General features: G+C 38.7%; 2 protein-coding genes and 1 long non-coding RNA gene across 7 annotated transcripts; 2 read left to right on the top strand and 1 right to left on the bottom strand.

Annotated features, from left to right (window-relative positions):
• Positions 1-8,704: 8,704 nt before the first annotated feature.
• Positions 8,705-13,131, top strand: LOC118557207. 5 transcript variants are annotated; one of them, XR_004927703.1, is made up of 4 exons: positions 8,705-8,962; positions 10,737-10,805; positions 12,256-12,468; positions 12,601-13,131. XR_004927703.1 is itself a non-coding variant. In XM_036126769.1 (2 exons), exons 1-2 carry the CDS (start codon positions 9,267-9,269, stop codon positions 12,295-12,297), a joined length of 1,581 nt encoding a protein of 526 aa, XP_035982662.1. In that variant the 5' UTR covers positions 9,130-9,266; the 3' UTR covers positions 12,298-12,593. The 5 variants fall into 5 exon arrangements, 1 of the variants encoding a protein (XP_035982662.1); XR_004927704.1 differs by having other exon boundaries at positions 12,260-12,468; XR_004927701.1 differs by lacking the exon at positions 8,705-8,962 and having other exon boundaries at positions 9,130-10,805.
• Positions 13,132-13,149: 18 nt separating this feature from the next.
• LOC118557208 lies at positions 13,150-15,690 on the top strand. Its single transcript, XM_036126770.1, has 3 exons — positions 13,150-13,671; positions 13,863-14,031; positions 14,602-15,690. Exons 1-3 carry the CDS (start codon positions 13,197-13,199, stop codon positions 14,729-14,731), a joined length of 774 nt encoding a protein of 257 aa, XP_035982663.1. The 5' UTR covers positions 13,150-13,196; the 3' UTR covers positions 14,732-15,690.
• Positions 15,691-15,838: 148 nt separating this feature from the next.
• On the bottom strand, positions 15,839-16,327 carry LOC118557209. Its single transcript, XR_004927705.1, has 2 exons — positions 16,219-16,327; positions 15,839-16,102 (listed from the first exon to the last, which is right to left on the bottom strand). It is a non-coding gene; the product is annotated as an uncharacterized LOC118557209 (long non-coding RNA).
• Positions 16,328-21,672: the final 5,345 nt, after the last annotated feature.

The following is a 21,672-nucleotide window of genomic DNA, read 5'->3' on the forward strand; positions in this document are numbered from 1 at the left end:
CCTTGGTCTTACTGGTGTTTAAGCACAGATGGTTTTTCTCACACCAGTCCACAAAGTCCATGATGACCGACCGGTACTCCAGCTCGTTCCCCTCAGACACACAGCCCACAATGGCCGAGTCTGTGCTTCTTATTTGTCGGACAGATTCCAGTTTGTTCATGTTAATAATAAATTATCTTCAAACTCTAAGGTCACTTGTGGAGTACCACAGGGTTCAGTCCTTGGACCAATTCTCTTTACTCTATATATGCTTCCGATTGGTAAAATTATCAGACAGCATGGGATTAATTTCCACTGTTATGCTGATGACACTCAGCTATATTTATCCATAAATCCTGATGAATCCAGTTACTTCGACTGCAGTCATGTCTTGATGACATCAAAAGCTGGATGACCTTAAACTTCCTGCATTTAAATTCTGACAAGACAGAAGTTTTAATCTTTGGACCAAAGTCTTTAAAAAATAAACTTCTTAATCAATCACTTAATCTGGGTGGCATTAACTTGGCCTCTGGTAATAAAGTAAAAAATCTTGGTGTTATTTTTGAACAAGACATGTCATTTAAATCCCATATTAAACAGGTTTCCAGAGTTTCCTTTTTTCACCTCCGGAATATCGCCAAAATTAGAAACATTCTGTCCAGGGGTGATGCTGAAAAACTGGTCCATGCATTTGTTACTTCAAGGCTGGACTATTGTAATTCTTTACTATCAGGAAGTCCACAAAATGCAGTTCAAAGCATTCAGCTGATCCAAAATGCTGCAGCAAGAGTTCTGATGAAAATCAACGAGAAGAATCATATTTCTCCAATTTTAGCTTCCCTTCACTGGCTTCCTGTTAAATCAAGAATAGAATTTAAAATTATTCTTCTATAATATAAATATAAAGTATATAAATATATAAAGTATATAAAGTGTATAAAGCCCTAAATAATCATGCTCCATCATATATCAGAGCTCTGATTACCCCGTATGTTCCTAACAGAGCACTTCGCTCTCAGACTGCAGGTCTGCTGGTGGTTCCTAGAGTCTCTAAAAGTAGAATGGGAGGCAGATCCTTTAGCTATCAGGCTCCTCTCCTGTGGAACCAACTCCCAGTTTTGGTCTGTGAGGCAGACACCCCGTCTACTTTTAAGACTAATCTTAAAACTTTCCTTTTTGACAAAGCTCATAGTTAGAGTGGCTCATGTTACCCTGAGCTACCTCTGTAGTTATGCTGCTATAGGCTTAGGCTACTGGAGGACATCAGCGCCTATTTCTCTCACTCTACTGATTTCCACTGTTCTCCATTTTTGCATGACTGTTGTCATTACAGCTTTTAACTTTTTGCTCTCTCTCTTTTTTTCTTCATAGAAGGTACACCTGGTCTGACGTTCAGTTAACAGTGACATCATCCAGAGAAGACAGATCACCCGCTATTACCATCTAATGTAGAACAGATTACTGGATCAATGTGTGCTTCTGTGCTTTTTTGTCTCTCTTGTTGTGTCTCTGCTCTGTCTTCTGTAACCCCCAGTGGGTCGAGGCAGATGACCGTTCATACTGAGCCCGGTTCTGGTTCTGCTGGAGGTTTTTCCTTCCCGCTAATGGGTGGTTTTTCTTCCCACTATCGCTTCGTGCTTGCTCAGTATGAGGGATTGTTGCAAAGCCATGTACAATGCAGACGACTCTTCCTGTAGCTCTACGCTTCTCCAGGAGTGAATGCTGCTTGTCGGGACTTTGGAGCAATCAACTGGTTCCCTTCCCGCTGGAGTCTGCGTCTGCTCTGTCTCTTAATATCTTCATTGTAGCTTCCCTTCTAAATACCCCACAGCAGGTCGCAGTTAGACAAAACAGAGCCAGTCTATCCTAGACAATCACTATTCTGCATAGTAACAGACAAGCATTGACCTTGCAATTAGTAAACACTGGATCTCATACACAGCCATCATGTCTCCAGGCCCCTGTGGCAGAAAGGTGGCCCATCACAGTGACTGTAGGATAAGATAACAACAGTGGGCAGAGTTTGCTGTTTCTTTCATCTTAATTTTGCTTAGTAGTTTTGTTAAGTTTCACTAGTAGAGAGGATTTGCTGATTGAAATATTGTGTTAATTCAGATAAACCACATTTTATAGTGATGTTCTCTGGATGTTCATTTTATTTCTGTTAATAAATTCTTGAACTTGAAGAGAAGTTGTCACACCTTTATTCTCTATGTGTGTGCAGGGTTTGCTGTTAAAAGATTCTTGAATCATTACTTTCAACTATTGTCCTGATATCAGCTGTTTGCTCTGATATTTACTAGACAATATCTAACAGACTTCTTAACCTCCTGAGAACCAAAGAAAAAAAGTGTCTTACAATTTCATTTTTTTTGTGATTTCCCATGTATTTGGACCTAAAAAAACACATTACAATTTTAATTTTTTTAAATATATTTTTAATTTTAATTCTATAGCATGTCCACTGTGGTGGACAACAGGACGATCTGCATGGAAAAATAGAACAGGCTTTAGAAAATAAAAAAATGAAAAAAGATTGTCTTGAAAGTGATATTTACCTAAAAACTTTGACATTTGATAAAAACAAATACAATTATGTAACATTCTCTGTTGTTTGTTGCTTGCAACAGCAAAATGCATGTATTTAGTTCAACAATAAACTACAAGAGATAGAACTAAGCAGTTTTGCATTTCATCTTCCTCTGGATATTTTAGCTGTGATAATCCTGGAAGCATCTTTTCTGTTTGGTTATGCAGAGGAACATCTTGCATTTGGTGCACCTCATGTTTGTCTTGCCATTGCAGCCCTTGTTCCTGCATCTTTCTGCTTGTTTTATGTCCATCATCTCTGGCATGTGTCTGGCTCCTAGTCTGCGTACAGATGGCACTGGTTGTAGGATCCTTGACGAGACCACTTGGTGAGGCAAGCACAAAGACCTTCAGGCCAGTAGGGTTTGGCTTTCCTGGCACATACTGCCTGACTGGGAAACGGCCTGTGAATGGGATGATTTGCTCATCAACGCACACTTTGTCACACCTTGGAAGGCTGAGACTACCTTGCCTCACACGGTCAAGCAATGGTCTGACTCTCCAAAGAATGTCTGACTTCTTTGTCTCTTCAGTCACATCCAGGTCATTGACAATCTTAAGTGAGCTTCTTAGCTTGTAGAACCTGTCCCTTGTCATGTTCTTGTTAATGACTTGTACTTTGTTTTTTTTTAGCCCAAAACATTTCACTTTGGGATAGCCAAGGCAGGCCATGTGGACTGATATGCCAAATCAATTTTTGATTTCTTGGGCAGTAGTATTCAGAGACACTCCTGTAGTTTGCAGCTGTTTTTTATTTGTAAAAGCTGCCAGATCTTCCAAGATTTTGTCATCAATGTACTGTGAAAAGTACTGGGTTGGACTCCAGTATTCACCGATTTTAGGGTCATCGTGATAGGCAGGAAGCCCAGGTAGCACAGGTGTGAATCTATTATAATGGGATGGGATGAGGGGAAAAAATAAAGTTAACAAGTTAATAAAAAACCTACATTTTTTACACATCAATTTTGATTAATGCCATAATTTCAGTGTCATGGGTATAATGACACAAGCATTTTTTTAGGCAAAGTGCATACATTTACCATCTGTTATACAGACTACAAATTCTACAATAATCTACAGTAACATGATAATACAATTTAAAACATTAGCTTGAAACTAAATAAAACATACAAGTTTGTCCTGGCCCACAGAGGACGACAACTTTCCTGCTCCCTCTCTGGCTCTGACTCTGTCTCATCAGATTGTCCTGCATTTTCTTCCTCTCCTTCTTCGTCACTATCTTCCCCTATCACAGGCTGATACTCATTCTCAACCTTTTCCTCATCTGACAGCTCCAAATCTGAATCTACCTCTATTATCCGGTATAGAATCCTCTCTACTTCGCTTCTGTGTCCTACAACAACGTGCAATCATTAAATACATTAAAATGGTCCCGGTGTCCACTACAGTTGACATTCATTAAATGACTGTTATTTCAAAACATAAATAATTAAACTGTTTTCAGATGTAATAATATTGTTGATGACACATTAATAAACAAGACTATATATAATTATCATGGTAAAAACAACAATAGATAAAGAATATTTGACTTACCTCACCTCTTTCCATTAAATGTGGTTATTGGTATGGCGACCATCTTGTGAGCGAAAAAAAAATAAAGTTCCCAGCTTGGAAACCTATCACATGACACATCATTGGAAAGCCCAGGATGTCCTCTACAGAACACTATAGGGCTTGATAGGGTAACTCCAGATACTTAACGGAGATACAGGTGGACAAAATGTCCACTACAATGGACATAAATGAATGGGCCGGGTCTCAGGAGGAAGTTGTCACTCCTTTATTCTCTATGTGTGTGCAGGGTTTGCTGTTAAAAGATTCTTGAATCATTACTTTCAACTATTGTCCTGATATCAGCTGATTGCTCTGATATTTACTAGACAATATCTAACAGACAGAGAGTTATTTCTTAAACATTGTCAAAATACCTCTAAAATCGGTGGTGTTGTGAGCTCAACTATATTCTCTATCACTTACAAATTAAGAGATAATTTGGAAATTAAAGGTATTACGTAAAAAAGATAACATAAAGAGCTCTCTAATTGTGTGTTTAAATTGATTGTTTTCTCTTTATTAAATTGCACGTTTTGACTGATTGTTTTTCTTTCTTAAAAAGATCAAGCATTCATGTATTAAATGAGTGAAATGATGATTATTTTAGTGCAGTCCAAGTGTCAGAAGTCTAAGGAGAAAATAGGTTTGTGGAAAGAGGAAGTAGCGCTTGGAAGGAGACTGCAGCTGCTGGCTACAGGAAATCTGCCGAGAAGAAAAGAGGAAGTGGAACCAGAAGGTTTGGTTCAATGACCTGCTGCCTGGGGTCGGAGAAAGAGGAGCGAAAACTTTTGACTCGGCCAGAGAGCTGCGTAGGGTGAAAAGGTTATGAGGTGATAAGGTACTGGATACAAGTGTTCGGTGGAGAGAGCGGGGGTTGAGGTTTGCAACCTGCCAACGGCTCTCTCAGCACATAAAAGAGTGATTTGGGTACTCGTGGCTCAGATTGTCATCTCAGAAGACACGCAGCGCGGAGCAGAAGAGAAGAAGACCCAAGACGAAAGGACGATTGTGAAGCCAAAAGAAAGAACACAGCGCCCATGTCTCTGAGAACCGTCGAGACTGAGTCAGCTTATCAATTTTTCGTGTTTTTCCACAATTCGGGGCCAACGATCTGCAAATCCTGTCAAGAAGAACTGCTGTGGTTTTGACCTAGTTGATGAGAAGATCCTAGATGTCCAGATGTGTGTTGCACCTGTGAGATGTCAGTTCTGAAGCTGAACTAAGCAGAAGAGACACGCCTCAGGCACAGACGTCAAAGCAGGGGCTCAGAGCGTGAGTCTTTGTGAGCTGGGCATTAACGGGACATCGGGGTTGCCATCAAGAGAAGGCACGATGTTCGGCTGAACAACTCCTTATCCAGCAATCAAATTCACTTTGGGATTCCATCTGAGGTTCAGGTCAGTTTGCTCCTCCAAATTTAAAATCCTCTCCTGAATGTATTAGTAAGCAGCTTTAGATGAGAGATAGGACATTGATTAAATATTAATTTGTAATCTGTTAAATTGCTTGATGCTGTTGCTAATCCCCTGCTAAAGCGTACTAATTAAAGAAGCATATCAAATTTTGTTTGAAGTTGTGGACATTCAATTTTTGAGTCAACATTTTTCCGAGTTCTTCTATGATTGTAAAACAGACATGGTGTATGGTTCTAGAAATATTTTGGAGGTCTTAAAAGGTTGCCTGTAGCCCAAACTTTAAAACAACACCCTTGGGGACTTTTGAGTCCTTAAAAAATACTGATCGTGTAACAAGTGCTGATTTATAGAAGTAGGAGCCACCGTTAACTACACTGTAAAAAATGTCCGTGGAATTAACAGTGAGTCACTGTAAAATCGTGACATAAAAAAACTGTAAATACAAAAACAATGAAGCCGTGTGTAATTTACATTAATATGTTGTAAAAATCCGAACCAAATCCAACTGTTAATTTGACAGTAAGAATATGTTAAAAAAATCATACTTTTTGGGAGAATTTACAAATTACTGTAGTTTTAACACTGATAAATTGTAATACAAAAAACATTACAATACAGTTAAAATGACATCATAGCAGTGTTAAAATGTACATTTATATGTTGTAAAACGCCGAACCAAATCCAACTGTTAATTTGACAGTAAGAATTTGTTAAAAAAAATCATACTTTTTGGAGAATTTACAGATTATTGAAGTTTAAACATAGACAAAATATAATACCAAAAACATTTCAATACAGTTAAAATTACATCATAGCAGTGTTTTTTGTCAGTGGTACATTTTGGTTATGCCCCAAAGAAAGCATATTATGTTTTACAAATTCATATATTACATTTCACAAATTCATATTACAGATAAGAATATTTGTTATGGTTGAGTTTTGGTTTGGCTTTGTTTTTCTGTTATTTTCATTTTTTCATCTCTTTTGGGTTAGGTTTGACTTTATTTATTGTTAGTTTTCAGTCATCAGTTATTTTCTGTCAATTTTCACTTCACCTCCTCAGCAGTCAGTCACACCTGTTAACAATTTACCAGTCAATTAGCCAGACCCTTGTTCCACCTGTTAGTGTTCTATTTAAACCTCCCTCTGCCTTCAGTTCAGCACTGGGCCGTCATCATTCCACACCTCTCCATGCCAGTCCCCGTTTTTGCCTTGGAAGATTTGTTTTTCTTGTTTAAGGTTAGTCCTGCCAGTTTTCTATAGTCTCTTACTTTGCTGTTTGTCCCTGGAGAAGTTCTGCTCTGTGCCCTGGTGTCTCCAATGAACTGCTAACCTGTTGTGGCTACGGGGCTGCTAGCCGAGCAGTACTGAGCTTTCCCTGCTGCCTGGATAGTCGTGACTCTCTCTCACTCCGGGCCGTCAGCTCCTGCCATCACATTCATCCCTGACCTTCTGCAGTCCTGAACCTCCGGTCTTCATCACTCACCACCCAGCATACTTCCTTCAATAAAGACTCAAACTTTTAGTCCCGTGTGTGCGTCCTGAGTTCATCGGTAAACAAAACCTTGACAATATTTAGAAATGCAGTAAAACTATGCTAATATAAAGAAAGTATATAATTTTGGATATCAAGTTTATGTTAGCACTCCTCCCCCCTTCCAAGATGGCAGCATGTCCTTTGTCTCTGTCATGTGTCTAGTTTTTTAGTTTTTTTATTTTTGTAGTGGATTTTAAGGATTTTTTTTTTTTATCTAAGGATTTATGGCCAACTAAATGGCCAACTCTCAAAGGTCTGTGAAGTGTTTATGTTTTGTCTGCTTTGGAAGGCTGATCTGCCTTATGCTCTGGCCTGCTCTATCTGCTTGTGGACTGGTTGCTAGCTGTGGCTTGTTCTGAGCTCTTTGAAACTGTGAGGTGCGATTGACTTTCTGCCGGGAGGTGCTGTGGTGGGGCTTGAGATTGGTCCTAAATCACAGCAGCACACAGCAGTTTCTTATACACTGCTTTAGAGGTGTGCTTCATCTATCCTGCTCTAAGGCCTTTCCATCCATTCACCCTGCTCTGTATCCTGCGGCCTGCTCCGCAGCCTGAAGCCTGAAGCTTGCTGCATCACCCTGAATTACCGCCTACGTTCCAATGAGTTTTATTTATTAACCGTGCCCAAAGTTAACACTGAACTTGGTAAGCACTGCTTTAAGTATGCTGCACCTGCTGCTTGGAATGCACTGCAGAAAACTCTAAAGCTAAGGGAGATGATCAACCTTGGATCTTTGAAAACTCGTGTGAGAGAAATTGGAGCAGCTTCATATCACTCTTGTTCTAATGTGAATCCGAACTTTTCGTCCTGTTTTTATCTTGTATTGTATTTTATGTGAGTGTTGTGTGATGTCTGTGTATGTGTAGTAACTTTTCTGCTGCTGTCTTGGCCAGGCTTCCCTTGAAAAAGAGGCCATTGTGTCTCAATGAGACCGACCTGGTTAAATAAATGTTCAGAGACTATCCTGATGTGACTTTATTAACACTAACTCTATCTGTGTTCTACTGTTATGTGTCAATGTCTGCAATTTCGCAGTGAATTTGTATACTTTGTAATTTCAATAAAGATTGAAAAAAAAAAAGAGGCTTGACATTCCACATTTTGAAATAGACAAGAGCCTGGCCAGATCTCCATATGCGAGGCTTGGGATTCTGGGGCTGTTTTACATTACCCTGACGCCGCCAGATAGATTTGCTTCGCATATCCATCTGGAAACCTTCCGTTGAAGTAATTTTGGGAAGGGGCGAAAATACTGGTTAGCTGATTGGCCTATGTTGGTGATAGACGGGCCAAATAAACCAATCAGATCAACGAAGCATATGACGTACTCGTCAAAATGCTTCGTCGTCGCTCTGTTACGAGCGACGACGAAAACACAACCACAAGCCAAGCTACTCTTGCTGCTGCAGGTAAAGGCTCGTTAGCTCAGCAAATAAATACTCTGTAATTCCGATAAAACTTGCTCGATAGCCACGCTAACGCTAGTTTCATCGGCTGAAGCCGCCATGTTCTTAGACTGAACTGTCGCGCTTCCCGTTGCGTCACACCTCAACCCGCCTCAAAGCCAACGCTGATTGGACGTTCGTTTGGTGAACGGCTCCAAATTTTCTTTAACGGAGATCTGTGAGTGAAACCTTGAAAGCTCGCGAGATCAGGATGGTCTCACGAGGCTAGTTTTACATTCCCGCAAAAATAAACGGCTGTGCTTGAATTTCAAACTAGATGCGCTCATTCCTCGTCCACTTACTGAGCAGTGGAGTTTGTTTAAGTTCTTTAATTGGACAGCTTGATGAGGCAAAGGGGCGTCGCTACTCACCGAGCTCAATCAGCACACGGAGCTGTGAAAGCATCTGTAGCCCAGGTAAGCTAACAATTAATGCTTAAACTTTAAATAAATAGCTTCTGTTCGTGAGAAAAGTTGTATTTTTCAGTCGTAATAATAACGTCAAGTTAGGGGGTTCACTGAACTCTTGCAGCTATCATTTTTAGCTAACCTAATGTTTCTAGCCTGCTCTACAGGCTATAACTTTAGCTTTCTCTGTCAGTTGCTTAGTCAGCCAGTCGCAGTTGTTGCATTGTGGAGGCAGAAATCTAGCTTGTAGTAGTAGTTGTTACACTACTGTGAACTCCCGCTCATTTCATGCTGTTGTGAAGGGCTGCCAAAAATGTTCAGTTGCAGTTTTTGCAGCAAAACATTACAGACCTTGAGGGGTTACGTGCTGCATTGTAAAATCCATAGAAATGAACCTCATCCGTTTTTCAAATGTGTCGGCACCGACTGCAAGCGGACATTCTGTACGTATGCCGCTTTTAAGGGTCATTTCTATCGAGTTCACAACACACCTGCACCCTCTGTTACTGCTGTGGCCGCTTTTACACATTTTACGTGTGCTCTTCCGCTGTGTGACTGTGAATTTCACACAGTCAAAGAGCTTATTTCCCACTTAAAAAAGCATATAGAGGAGGGGCGACCTGTGGCATGTCCAGTAAAAGGTTGTCAAAATACATTCACTGTTAAATCGTCATTTACTGCCCATATGTCCAGAAAACACAGAACATGTGCTGTGGATAGTGTAAGTGACATGTACATGCAAAATGTGTCTCAGCCTTCTGCTGCCAGTGTACATGAAGATACTCCCCAGAGTTCAAATGATGCTATAACAAATGAAAGCAGTGAATTGCCACAGGATTTCAGTGAGACTTTTCTTAGAAATGTCTGTTTATTCTACCTAAAATTGCAAGGGCAGCTCCTTCTTCCAGCTTCGACAATACAGACAATTGTTGAAGAGATGCAAAATGTGCATGATTTGGGACAGGATTACACTTTAAGTAAACTACGTTCACTTTTGAAAAATGACATGTCTCTAAATGATGATGCTATTGCTAAAATCTGTGACTGTGTGAAGGATTCAGATCTGTTCTCTGCCTGTCATCACGGACCTCTGAGAACAACATACTCAAGGGCTCAGACTTTCAAAAAAATGTTCAAATACATAGAGCCTAAAACAGTAAAATTAGGAAATGATGAAAATATGACAGAAAGGTTTGCTTACTATGTACCTGTAACACAAACTTTAAAAAACTTACTAGAATCAGATATATGGAAGAACTCAGTGTCACAGCAGTCTTGTAAAACACACTCAGATGTCTTTTGTGACATAAGTGATGGTCAAAACTTTAAGTCCAACCAGTTTTTCATTGAAAATCCAGGATGCCTGAAGCTAATTCTCTACCAGGATGCCTTTGAAATTGTGAATCCCCTCGGCTCAGCTAAGAAAAGACACAAAGTTCTTGCAGTCTATCTTTCTGTGGCAAATATGCCTGCACATGTGCGGTCCAATACAGATCACATGTCCCTTGTTTTATTGTGTAGAGAGAGTGACTTAAAACAGTTTGGAAGTGCTAAAGTTTTCTCAGAAATGCTAGTTGATTTAAAAAATCTGGAAGAACATGGAATAACTGTTGGTGGTGAAACAGTCAAAGGGGCTCTGTATTGTATTGCGGGTGATAATTTGGGGTCACATAGCATTGGTGGGTTCACTGAAAACTTTAGCCATTCTCAGTACTTTTGCAGATACTGTGAAATTACAAGAAGTGAGTTTCAGAATGATGACCCAAATGTTTGTGGTCCACAGCGCACCCCTGAAAGCTATGATTCTGCACTTCTACAAGCTGAAGACGGACAAGGCAGCAAAGGCATAAAGGTAAACTCTGTTTTCAATGCTCTTAACTCTTTTCATGTTTGCCAGCCTGCTCTCCCACCCTGTTTAGGCCACGATATATTTGAGGGTGTCTTATCGTATGATGTTACGCTGTACTTGAAGTATTTCATTAAGAAAAAGAAATGGTTTACCTATTCAATGTTGAACAGACGCATCAAGCAGTTTAAGTATAAAGGATCTGATGCACTCACAAAGCCATGTGCTGTCAACTCTGAGGGGTCCAAGCTTTCAGGCCAAGCTATCCAGAATTGGAATTTCTTACGGTTGCTGCCTGTGTTAATTGGTGACAAAGTGCAAAATCCAGAAGATGATATGTGGCAGTTAACTCTGCAGCTTAAAGATATCGTTGACATGATTTGTGCACAAAATATTTCATTGTCCCAAGTAACCTTTCTTGATGTTATAATCCAAGAATATTTGGAATCAAGAAAGTGTTTATTTCCTGAGACAACACTAAAACCCAAACACCATTTCATGCGTCATTACCCGGCACTAATTTTGAAATTTGGCCCCTTGATCAGAGTATGGACCATGCGTTTCGAAAGTAAACATAGCTACTTCAAGAGATGTGCAAGGCATTTAAAAAACTTTAAACAGATATGCCTAACTTTATCCGAGAGACATCAGATGTTTCAAGCGTATCTTTCAGCCGGACCAGGCTGCAGTCAGATTCTGCAAGTCAAAGACAGTTGTACTTTTTATCCCAGCCTTTACAGTGATGCAATTAAACATGCAGTGAGAGAGTTTGGATTTTCAGAACATAATACTAGTGTTTCCACAGACATACAGTACAAAGGTACATCATATAAAAAGGGACAGTTCCTTGTGTCAAAAAATGATGAGTCCATTGAGTTTGGAGAACTTCTCATTATTTTAATTCAAAATGATGCAGCTGTGTATTTTGTGGTGGATATACATAAAGCTAACTATCATCCTGAATACCATCTGTACTCTGTGACAAAACAGAGTACAAGTTTGCAATGTCTTAACATCAATGACCTGGTAGATTTTTATCCGTTATCATCATACATTGTTGATGGGCACCAAGTCATTCCGCTGAAACACAGTGTGTTATCAAAATAAACAATAACTAGACCACTGTGTTTCTTAGCAAAAGACAAAATGCTATTTGAAAAATATGACAGTTACAGCAGTTTTTCCCTTTCAGATGAAAGTAAAAAAGTGTAAATCCTTATTCATAATATTTGTTGAAGTTGAAACAGTGTGTTGGCGAAATAAAAAGATCTTGTCACTGTGGTGATGATAACATATACTATTTGAGAAATACAAGTGACATTTTTTCCTATTTAGAAGTACTGAAAGTATAAATCCTTACTCTGTCATACTCAAAGTAGAAGTTCCTCTTATTTGTATATGTACATTGGTGACTAATTTTAAACTTCTTGCATCTTGTTATCATTCTTTCTTCTAGAAAGGCCTGACATGGAGCAAACATTTCTACGCAGTGCCATAACTGAGGTCCTTCCTGACCTTTCACAGATGAGTATAGATATTATAGAAGAGCATTTACAATCCCTTGGGGTTGAGACATCTGATGACTTTCAGTTTATTGAGGAAGCTGATTTGGTGTCAGCATTGAGGCCCATTCAAGCCCGAAAACTACTTGCTGCTTGGAAGCTAAAATGTAAGTTCAGTTTTGTAGTACAGGATGCAACCACTGCCCAAAGTACCCTGCATAATAGATTAATCAGGAATGTGGAAGCCTTCACATTTGGGCCCTGAACACTGTATGTGTGTGTTGTGTGTTTGTTTGCAGGCCTGACTCCTGAAACAAGCAGTTCATCTGCTGTTGCTTCACCTGGACCTCCCGTATCCTTGGAGTCGATTTCACCCAGAAGTTCATCCTCAACCTCTTCGAACAACTGCCAAAGCCCTGACTGGGTCGATACATTTATCATACCATGGGAAAAGTTCCCAGAGGAACTGATTCAGTCATTAGAGAGAGGGAAACGACCAAATCCAAGAATGAGAAGGGAGATGGTCCGAATCATGGTCTCTGAGATGATGCAAAAAACTGCTTGCATAAATAAAAGGAGCTGTATGGAAGTTGCCAAAAAAATGGTGGCAAAATATCCTAAGTCTTTGCAAGACATAATAGAGGGAGATGTGATTGGGCCAGGGTACCATTCTCTAGTCAAGCAGCTGCAAAATAGGATAGAGAATATGAAGCGATGTACAACCCAAAAAATAAGAAAAAGGAAGCATCGCAGTGAAGATTATGACACAGACGAAGTCCCTCCAGAGCAGAGAGCAACAGTCCAGGACACCTATGGGTGCATTAACTGGGATTTAAGATTCCTGCCCCTTGGAGAGACTGTCGAGAGCCAGCAAGAACATAAAGAAAAACTGAAGATGATGTCTCAGCAAACTGATGTGAATCCAGAAGAGGTCAAACTTCTGATGAAGCTGACTTTCTACACTCAACGAAAACATGTCAACCAGGGGGAAAATATCAAGAACCTCCTTAAAGAGTGGCCATTTTTGTTTGATGAGCTTGGTATGGCAGTCCACTTTCAAGAACTTACCGGAATTGGGCTGAAAGAAGCTTTCACACGGAATCTGGATCTAAAGGGGAAGCGGCTCCTCAGCTACATGAAGACTGTTTGTGTGAACAAGAGCAGAAAGTTCCTAGAGGCGCTAACAAAGTATCAAGTAATGAGGGGGGAGCTGAGTGGTTGCTCGGAAGACCTCAAAGATATGGTGTTGCTCCTGCTGTCGTACTTTGATGAAAAGGAAGATGCCATATTCTGTTATGTGGAGGACACATGCTTGGCAGGGGAAGTACACATGGACCGAGTTCCCCTGACTCCCACCATTGTTGTGTGTGGTAAGAAAAAAATATTGGTCTTAAATTCTCTCTCATTGTTTCTCTCTTTTCTATTTTGATGTACTTTTAAGATTCATTTTGCACAGTGTTTTTTTGTCACTCACACTTAAGGTTAGTCAAAGTGGATTTTGATAGTTTTTTGTCTTTTTAAGTTTTTTTTTTTTTTTTTTTTTTTTTTTTCCATTTCTCAGGACGATCCTGCTATTCTGCAAAACGCTTCATGCTGAGTGTGGATCAAAACATTGTACAGGACAACATCCCCTCCTTCATGTCTGTCCTGTGCCTGATGTTTGGGAGCTACTATTGCTTGAATATACATTATCCATCCTGCCTGGCATCAACCCTGGAGTTTCTGCAGCGGTGAGTTTTTTTGCGGGGTCAACAGCTATCAATATGCAATGCATGCGTAGAGGTGCGCAGTGCAGAGTTGAGCACCTAAACATCTGAACCAAGTCTCAAGAGATTTTAGTAGATCTACTAAAATCTCTTGAGACTTGGTTCTGATAATGTTCAGATGTTGTGCTCCAGTTTTATGAGTTTTTTTTTGGCTACACTAACATATTTCAGAAGGTCACTCACACTAGAAATATTATTTTTTGTCAGGCGAAAATTAAATATTTAATTTATGCTGTGTTCAATCTTCATTTAGTCTGACCCAGTAACACATATGCTGATGCTTTCACCTCTACAGGTATCTCATCTCACAAGTGTTACCTTTATTATGATACCAATATTATTCATATAGATCTTGTAGTTGCAGAGATATACTATATTCATGTTGGGCATGTCATTTTCGAGCAGGACAATGAGCCAGAGGCCTAGGGAGGAAAATGTTAAAGAAATAGCTTTAATAAAAAGCTATCATTGTAAACATTTTTGTGAATGTGAAAATATTTTATTAATACAGTTACCTTTTTTGTCTTTCCACAGGTGTTTTTTCTCCATCAACCCGGAGAAGGGCACTAAAGTAGAGAAGACAAAAAGATCCCGTCTTCATTTGAACCCCCGAGTCCTTACCTTGATTCAAGAGCTTTCAGATTACGAGTGGATTGATGTATAAATATGGACTACAACCAGTAAGACTGATGCAAACTCAACATTTGTTTCAGCTCATTATCTGCAGAGTTTTTCAGGCCTAAGGAGCAAGCAAATTGGTAGCTCGTATGCATTTTTTGTTGAGGTTTAATTGTTGTTGTTTCTGTGATGTAAAACCCACGGGTCACATACATCCATATTGGCCCTGTTATGCCTTAGTTTTGTGTTTTATATTGAACAGTCCATTTTAAACACTGTGTACAGGAACATAGTGTAAGTCAAGTTCTGTGAAATATTTTTGTTGGTAGTTTAATGTTTTTGGGAAAGTGATGTAGCTATGCAAACACAGTACCAACACACATACATGCAGGAAGGTAGAAAAAGCATTCTTTGTTTTTCGTTATTCATGTTACATTTATCATAAAGTCCTAGAAATCATCATTAGTTTTTCAGATGAGAGGTGCTTAGAGCATAAACCTTGAAGCTTTTTCTACTAATATCAGACTACAACACTCTCCCTCAAAACACAGACACATCTACTCGTACAGACCATTGAAATTGAATGAGCAGAATCTGCAAATCAGAGCATTTCTGGGTGGTTCATCTTTCCATAGCAACAGCTGTACACGTTCAACTGATGTTACCACATCTGCAGAAGAATATTTATGTTGGCTAAGTTAATGTAAGCCTTATGCCCACTTAGATAACACGTTATATTTTCACAAGAAAAGGAGTGAAATAATTGTAAAAATCCTGGGACCGTTTGATTAAGATGATTTTTCTTGATTTCTCTGAATAAGTTATTAGAGGAGTTGGACACTGTTAAGTTGTTTTTACTCCCCCAGCAGCTGTAGCATTGCCTGGGGGCCTCAATCTTTCAACTTCCCTTCAGAGGAAAGACGGTGTTTTTTTCTATTCTAAAGTATGTAAAGTACATGTGTGTGTACGTTAAAAAAAATGTTTAATAAATTCCTGAAGAGGCAAGTTATTTGTCTGTTTTTTTGTTTAGCTGTCAGTGCAGTTCTTGAGGTATATGTCAACACCAAGTTGGACAGCTCAGTGTTACAGTAGGTCCTTTCACAATTAGAGGGAGCTAGCGAGTCAGAACCCAGGGAACAGAGAACAGATCAGATTGAAATGGAGGGTTTTTATTTCTCCTAAAAACCAGTCTCTTAAAAAGCTTAAAAAACACAATAAAATGTTTTCTTTAAATAATCTAAAATCAGTAAAACAACTAAAAACGGGAGGCTTCCAGTCCAGGATAATTGTCCAGCAGCAGAGTCCACAAAAGTAGTGAGTTCTTAGTTCCACCCCGCAGCCGTCTCAGGATTGGTCCAGTTGCACCGCGTCCTTGCTGTGGTCCGCCCCCAAGCGCCTCTCACTCGCCACTGGACTCCTGCAAACACAAACATACGCTGGCCAGAAGCGTTGTTTGTGGAGCCAACTGATCTTTGCTGCAGCCCTTCCAACGTGGCAAAACCCTGCAGATGTCAGTGGAAAACGTTTACTCACGGATGCAGGCAGAGTTTTACCTCTGCCCCGCTGCCAATCCAACACTTTGTTTTCCACTGCACTCTGTTCCTGCTGCAGAGATGGTCCCCACGTCGTGCCGATCAGTCTGCTTATATTTATACTTGGTGGTTACTTAGTCTCTCCTCCCACCACGCCTGGCTGTTATGGCCTGCTTCTCCCCTCTCTCCTGTAGTGAGTTCTTCACCCTTTAAATGTTCTGCCAGCTTCCTTTGGCAAGTCTGTGAAACAGCTGATAGGCTGCTTCCAGGCACACCCACAACTCCACAGGTGGCCATCATCAGGCAATTTGTCCTCAGAGTTCACAGTGGATGAAAACACCACAACAATAAAAACATGCAGTAAAAGAGAAATCATGCACACATATTTACATAATCACACCATCACAATAAAACAAATTTCCACTGTGTGACATATACATAAGGTTTTGATTTATAAATGCCTTAAGCTGTGCAACCAGGGTTACATTTTTCCATTTCTGGATAACTGTAATGTTTAAAAACAGAGCGACAGAAACAGATATACAACAGATAACAGGAATTTGTGCCTTTAAATTGTAATGAATATTTTATAGCAAATTCTGTTTATTTAGTATTTAGTGTTTGACTATAAAAGCGTCTTAATCCTGCAATTTACTGTAAAAAAATAAAAAAAGTCCAGTTGTTTTTACAGAAAAAAACTGGCAGCTGTGGTTACCAGAATAATTCTGTAAAAAATACAGTACAGATGTAAACAACTTTACAGAACAACTTGTAAATTTTACAATTAAAATTGTATTTTAATTAACAGAAAATACATTTTAAAGTTGTAGATTATACAGTCCTGTACTGCTCATTTAACAGGACAATGCTGCTTTTATACTGATTATTTATGCAAAATTTACATGCAGATTTTGCTTATTTTACATTGAATACTAGTAAAATTAACATCCAGTTATCGTTTATTTTACATTGAATACTGGTAAAATTAACATCCAGTTATCGTTTATTTTACATTGAATACTAGTAAATTAACACCCAGTTATCGTTTATTTTACATTGAATACTGGTAAAATTAACATCCAGTTATCGTTTATTTTACATTGAATACCAGTAAAATTTACAAGTTGTTCTGTAAAGTTGTTTACATCTGTACTGTATTTTTTACAGAATTATTCTGGTAACCACAGCTGCCAGTTTTTTTCTGTAAAAACAACAGAATTTTTTTTACAGTGTAGGGCGGTGGTCGGGGTACAGGTGGCTTCAGGCTACTAGGTTGCCTGACCTGTCCACTGCAGAAGGGTGTGGCCCTAGGACGAAGGTGGTTAGCCGGTCAGTCATATTCTACTTATCTAGCTGAAAAAGGTCTCACAGGAATTCTAATCAGGGTAATACTCGTTAGATTCAGAGGTCTTCAGAACCCCAGCTAGTCTGAGCTTTAACCCAAAATAGGAAGGATGGAGGAAGTGGGGCTTTAGTTCAAAGCTGGAATCGTCAACATTAAATAACTTAAAACATACCTCGTTGCACATTTTTTTAAACTCAATTATAATATATAACTGTCAGGATGACCCTGTATCTAAAAAATTGCAGTCTGTTTTATACGGTATTCATTAACACACAAAGCATTTTCTTCTGTTTTGCAAAACTTTTGCTGGCAAAACCAAATTTTTCCTTTTATTCTAAATAATAATTAGTATTGTCTCTAAGGAAAGTTTAATAGCATAAGTTATGTATGTATTACAAATGTTTTTGTGCATCCTGAGTGTCTGGAGCGATAATGTGAAGGATTTGATCTTCTTTCTTTGGAGGCGGAGCAAATCTGTTGGCATGTTTTGTCCACTGGGGACCCAATCATTAAAGATCAGCCTCAACAGGTCCAGTTGCTCAGTTTTTGTTCTGCCCACACAGTTCAGCGGTAGATTTTATGGAATATTAGAAGATCAGTGTTCGTATTCACAAAGATTCTCAGTCTCTCAGAGCTCCTGTCTTAGCCAAAAAATTCCTACCAAGGAGTCTGAGTTAGTATCAAGGATCCAAATGCTGCTAAGAGTGACTCTGAGTAAGGAAATGGCTGAATGTTTTATTTAAGTGAGGTGGTATGGTTGACCCCATTGCTACATGTGACACTGTCTTTCAAGAGCTGTGATTTTTTGATTGTACAAAAAATAAAAAAACACATATTTGCTCCCAATATTGAAAGGAGAGAAACAGATTAAACTGAATTCAGAAATATGTCATGATGACGAAATTTTGGTAAAATGAATTGATTGTCACACAGCATCGAAATGTCTGAACGCATCTTATTATAATCATCGTTATTTTTGATTTGCTTGATATTATTTTTGCTTGGTCGTCATTTCATTATTTTATCTATTTGATATTGATATGCACTCACCTCTCAGTGTTTTCCTGAGATTGCCTGCTTGTAAAAACGGTTGTATTTGGCAAACGACCAACATAAAAAGGAGGATAAAGGGTCGAGAAAACTGGACAGTCTTGATGCTTTTATTCACCAGAGAGAAGCGATCCCTGCAGGAATTAAAATCGAGGAGATGGCATCCCACAAGCAAATTTGATGACCATTTAGGCTACTGACATCATGTTCAATACAGAAAATACTTCCGCACCTCTTTTGTGTATATTCCTTGCAAATTTCTTTTTTTCATGATTATTGATTTTTTTTCCTGTCGTTTACACTCATACACTTTATATGTTTTTGTTATTGCTATAACAAAAACAGAGGCTCTGCCTCTCTGTCTGCTCCAACGCTTTTTTCTCTGCTCCCCGCTTGCTTGCATTTTCCTGCCTTTTACTTTTTAATCTTCTTTTTATCTCTTTGCCAAAACCACGGAAAGTTGGATTTAGTTATTTTTATTTATTTCCTTTTTATTTATTTTTGATTTTGATTTTGCAAAGATGGCTACCTTCACCACAGTGGACCTTGACAGGCTTCTACAGAAGATCACTGTTATAGAACAGAAGATATGCCGACTCGAACTGAATTATGACGTAAATGGCGCGTATGGAAATGAAACAACCCTGCCTGTGATTCCAAACGGCAACCACCAGCCCAGCAACTCACTGAACAAACAGATCCCTGAGGAAAATGAGAATCCCTGGACCACTCTGGGTGCAAGACCAAAGGATCAATGAACCCCACGCCTAGACAAAGAAAACTGGCCGAGACTACAGAGAGATGTCCCAGGACAAGTGAAACAACAGCGGGCTGTTCTCAAAACAAATTATAGGAGTAAGCCTGCTGGAAATGCTGGAATTTCATTACGAAACAGATTCACTCCACTCCAAAATGTGTCCCAGGAGAATCATGACAACATTCAGAGGTATGTCAACACTAAGCTACCAGAGAAAAGACATGCCACAGGGCCAAGGACCCTGATTTTATGCAATCGATCTGTAAGTGGGATTAAACATTTCTGTAAAAAGAAAAACACAGAGGTGTTGATTTATAACGATAGGAATTGTGGCCTGGTGTCTGATGTATCAGACAGCCTTCCAAGGATCTTGAAAGAATGCCCGACCTTGGAAAAACTCATAATACAAGCTGAAGCCCTGGGTGACGTCACCCGGATAAGAAAATCAGAAGTGTTGAAAGAGGATTACATTCGTCTGCTGAACTTAGTTCATGGCCTAAATGTCAAGATGTTTCTCAGTGGCCCTCATGAGCCCGTTAATTGTGGAGACGAGATTTTTTCCAGAATTTTGATGCTAAACAAATGGCTGGAAAAAACATGCAAACAAACAACTGTAACCCTTATAGACAACTTTAACATCTTCTGGGAGAGGAGACATCTGTTTAGCAGCAATGGTTTCTCTCTAAATAGGTCAGGTGCAAAACGGCTGATTTCAAACATCTTCTATTCTGTGAACCATGCGCCATCAGCTTTGTCCCAAAACAAAGTTCATCCAGTGCCAAAACAAATGATAAGCCCAGTACAGCCCGAACAAACCAAGATAAAGATGGCCAGAAAGACGACACAGAGAGGCTACATCAGAATTACAGGAGGATTCATCCCAGATCTCAGCAGGACAAAGAGAGGACAAAGAACCTCCATCGTCAAAAACACCGATCCAGACTACACCCGCCTCGCCTTCCTCTCCGCAAAGCCCAGAGGTTCCTTTTCTGTAATTTTCTCATAACATGAACAAAGGAGAACATGGAATATCTGTTATGATACGTGGCAGAAATAAGAAAAGCAAAAGGAAAACAAACAGGAATAATCAGTCGTACTTAAAAGTCATAAACTGTCAGATGCAACCTGCCACAGAGACACCATCAACCACCAAATCATATAAACTGGGTTTATTAAACATTAGATCTCTGTCAGGAAAATCCCTTTTAATTAATGACTTCATTATTGACAATAATCTTGATGTTATGTTTTTAACAGAAACATGGTTACATGAATTTAATGAAGCAGCCATTCTGTTGGAGTCGACTCCTCCAAACTACAATTTCCTTTGTGAGAGCAGACAGCAAAGGAAAGGTGGAGCAGTGGCAACATTGTTTAATGATTCACTAAAGTGTAAAAGGGTGTTTTTGGGAAAATTTGACTCTTTTGAACATTTGGCTCTCCAGGTAAAGAGCCCGGTACAAACTATGTTTCTGAATGTTTACAGGCCTCCTAAGTCCACATCAATCCTTTCTGTGATATGTGTTGATTATGACTTTTTAATTATTGTTGGAGACTTCAACTTTCACGTTGACAACCCTGAAGACAGAAGTGCAAAAGAACTGTGTGACACACTTAGAAACTTTGGTTTAACTCAGCATGTTAAACAGCCAACACACAAACAGCTATGGGGTGCCGAATGTAAAATTTCAGATAAAATTCTATAGCTGATATATTTTGATTATTTAGCTCACTTTTCTCACATTTAACTCCCTTTTCTCACATTTAAGACAGAAATTCACAATAAACAAGATCTTATATGCAATTGTCAACAATATGTTTATAAAGTAAAATAAATAGTTAAATGTTAAATGTAAATGTTAAAGCTATATCTAAATGTTAAATGTTAAATCTAAATGCTAAATCTATATCTAAATGTTAAATCTATATCTAAATGTTAAATTTAAATCTAAATGCTAAATCTATATCTAAATGTTAAATATATATCTAAATGTTAAATTTAAATCTAAATGCTAAATCTATATCTAAATGTTAAATTTAAATCTAAATGTTAAATCTATATCTAAATGTTAAATGTTAAATCTAAATGCTAAATCTATATCTAAATGTTAAATCTATATCTAAATGTTAAATTTAAATCTAAATGTTAAATCTATATCTAAATGTTAAATTTAAATCTAAATGCTAAATCTATATCTAAATGTTAAATTTAAATCTAAATGTTAAATCTATATCTAAATGTTAAATGTTAAATGTAAATGTTAAATCTATATCTAAATGTTAAATCTAAATGTTAAATCTAT

Source organism: Fundulus heteroclitus, chromosome 22, assembly GCF_011125445.2.
Source record: "Fundulus heteroclitus isolate FHET01 chromosome 22, MU-UCD_Fhet_4.1, whole genome shotgun sequence".
Taxonomy (NCBI): domain Eukaryota; kingdom Metazoa; phylum Chordata; class Actinopteri; order Cyprinodontiformes; family Fundulidae; genus Fundulus; species Fundulus heteroclitus.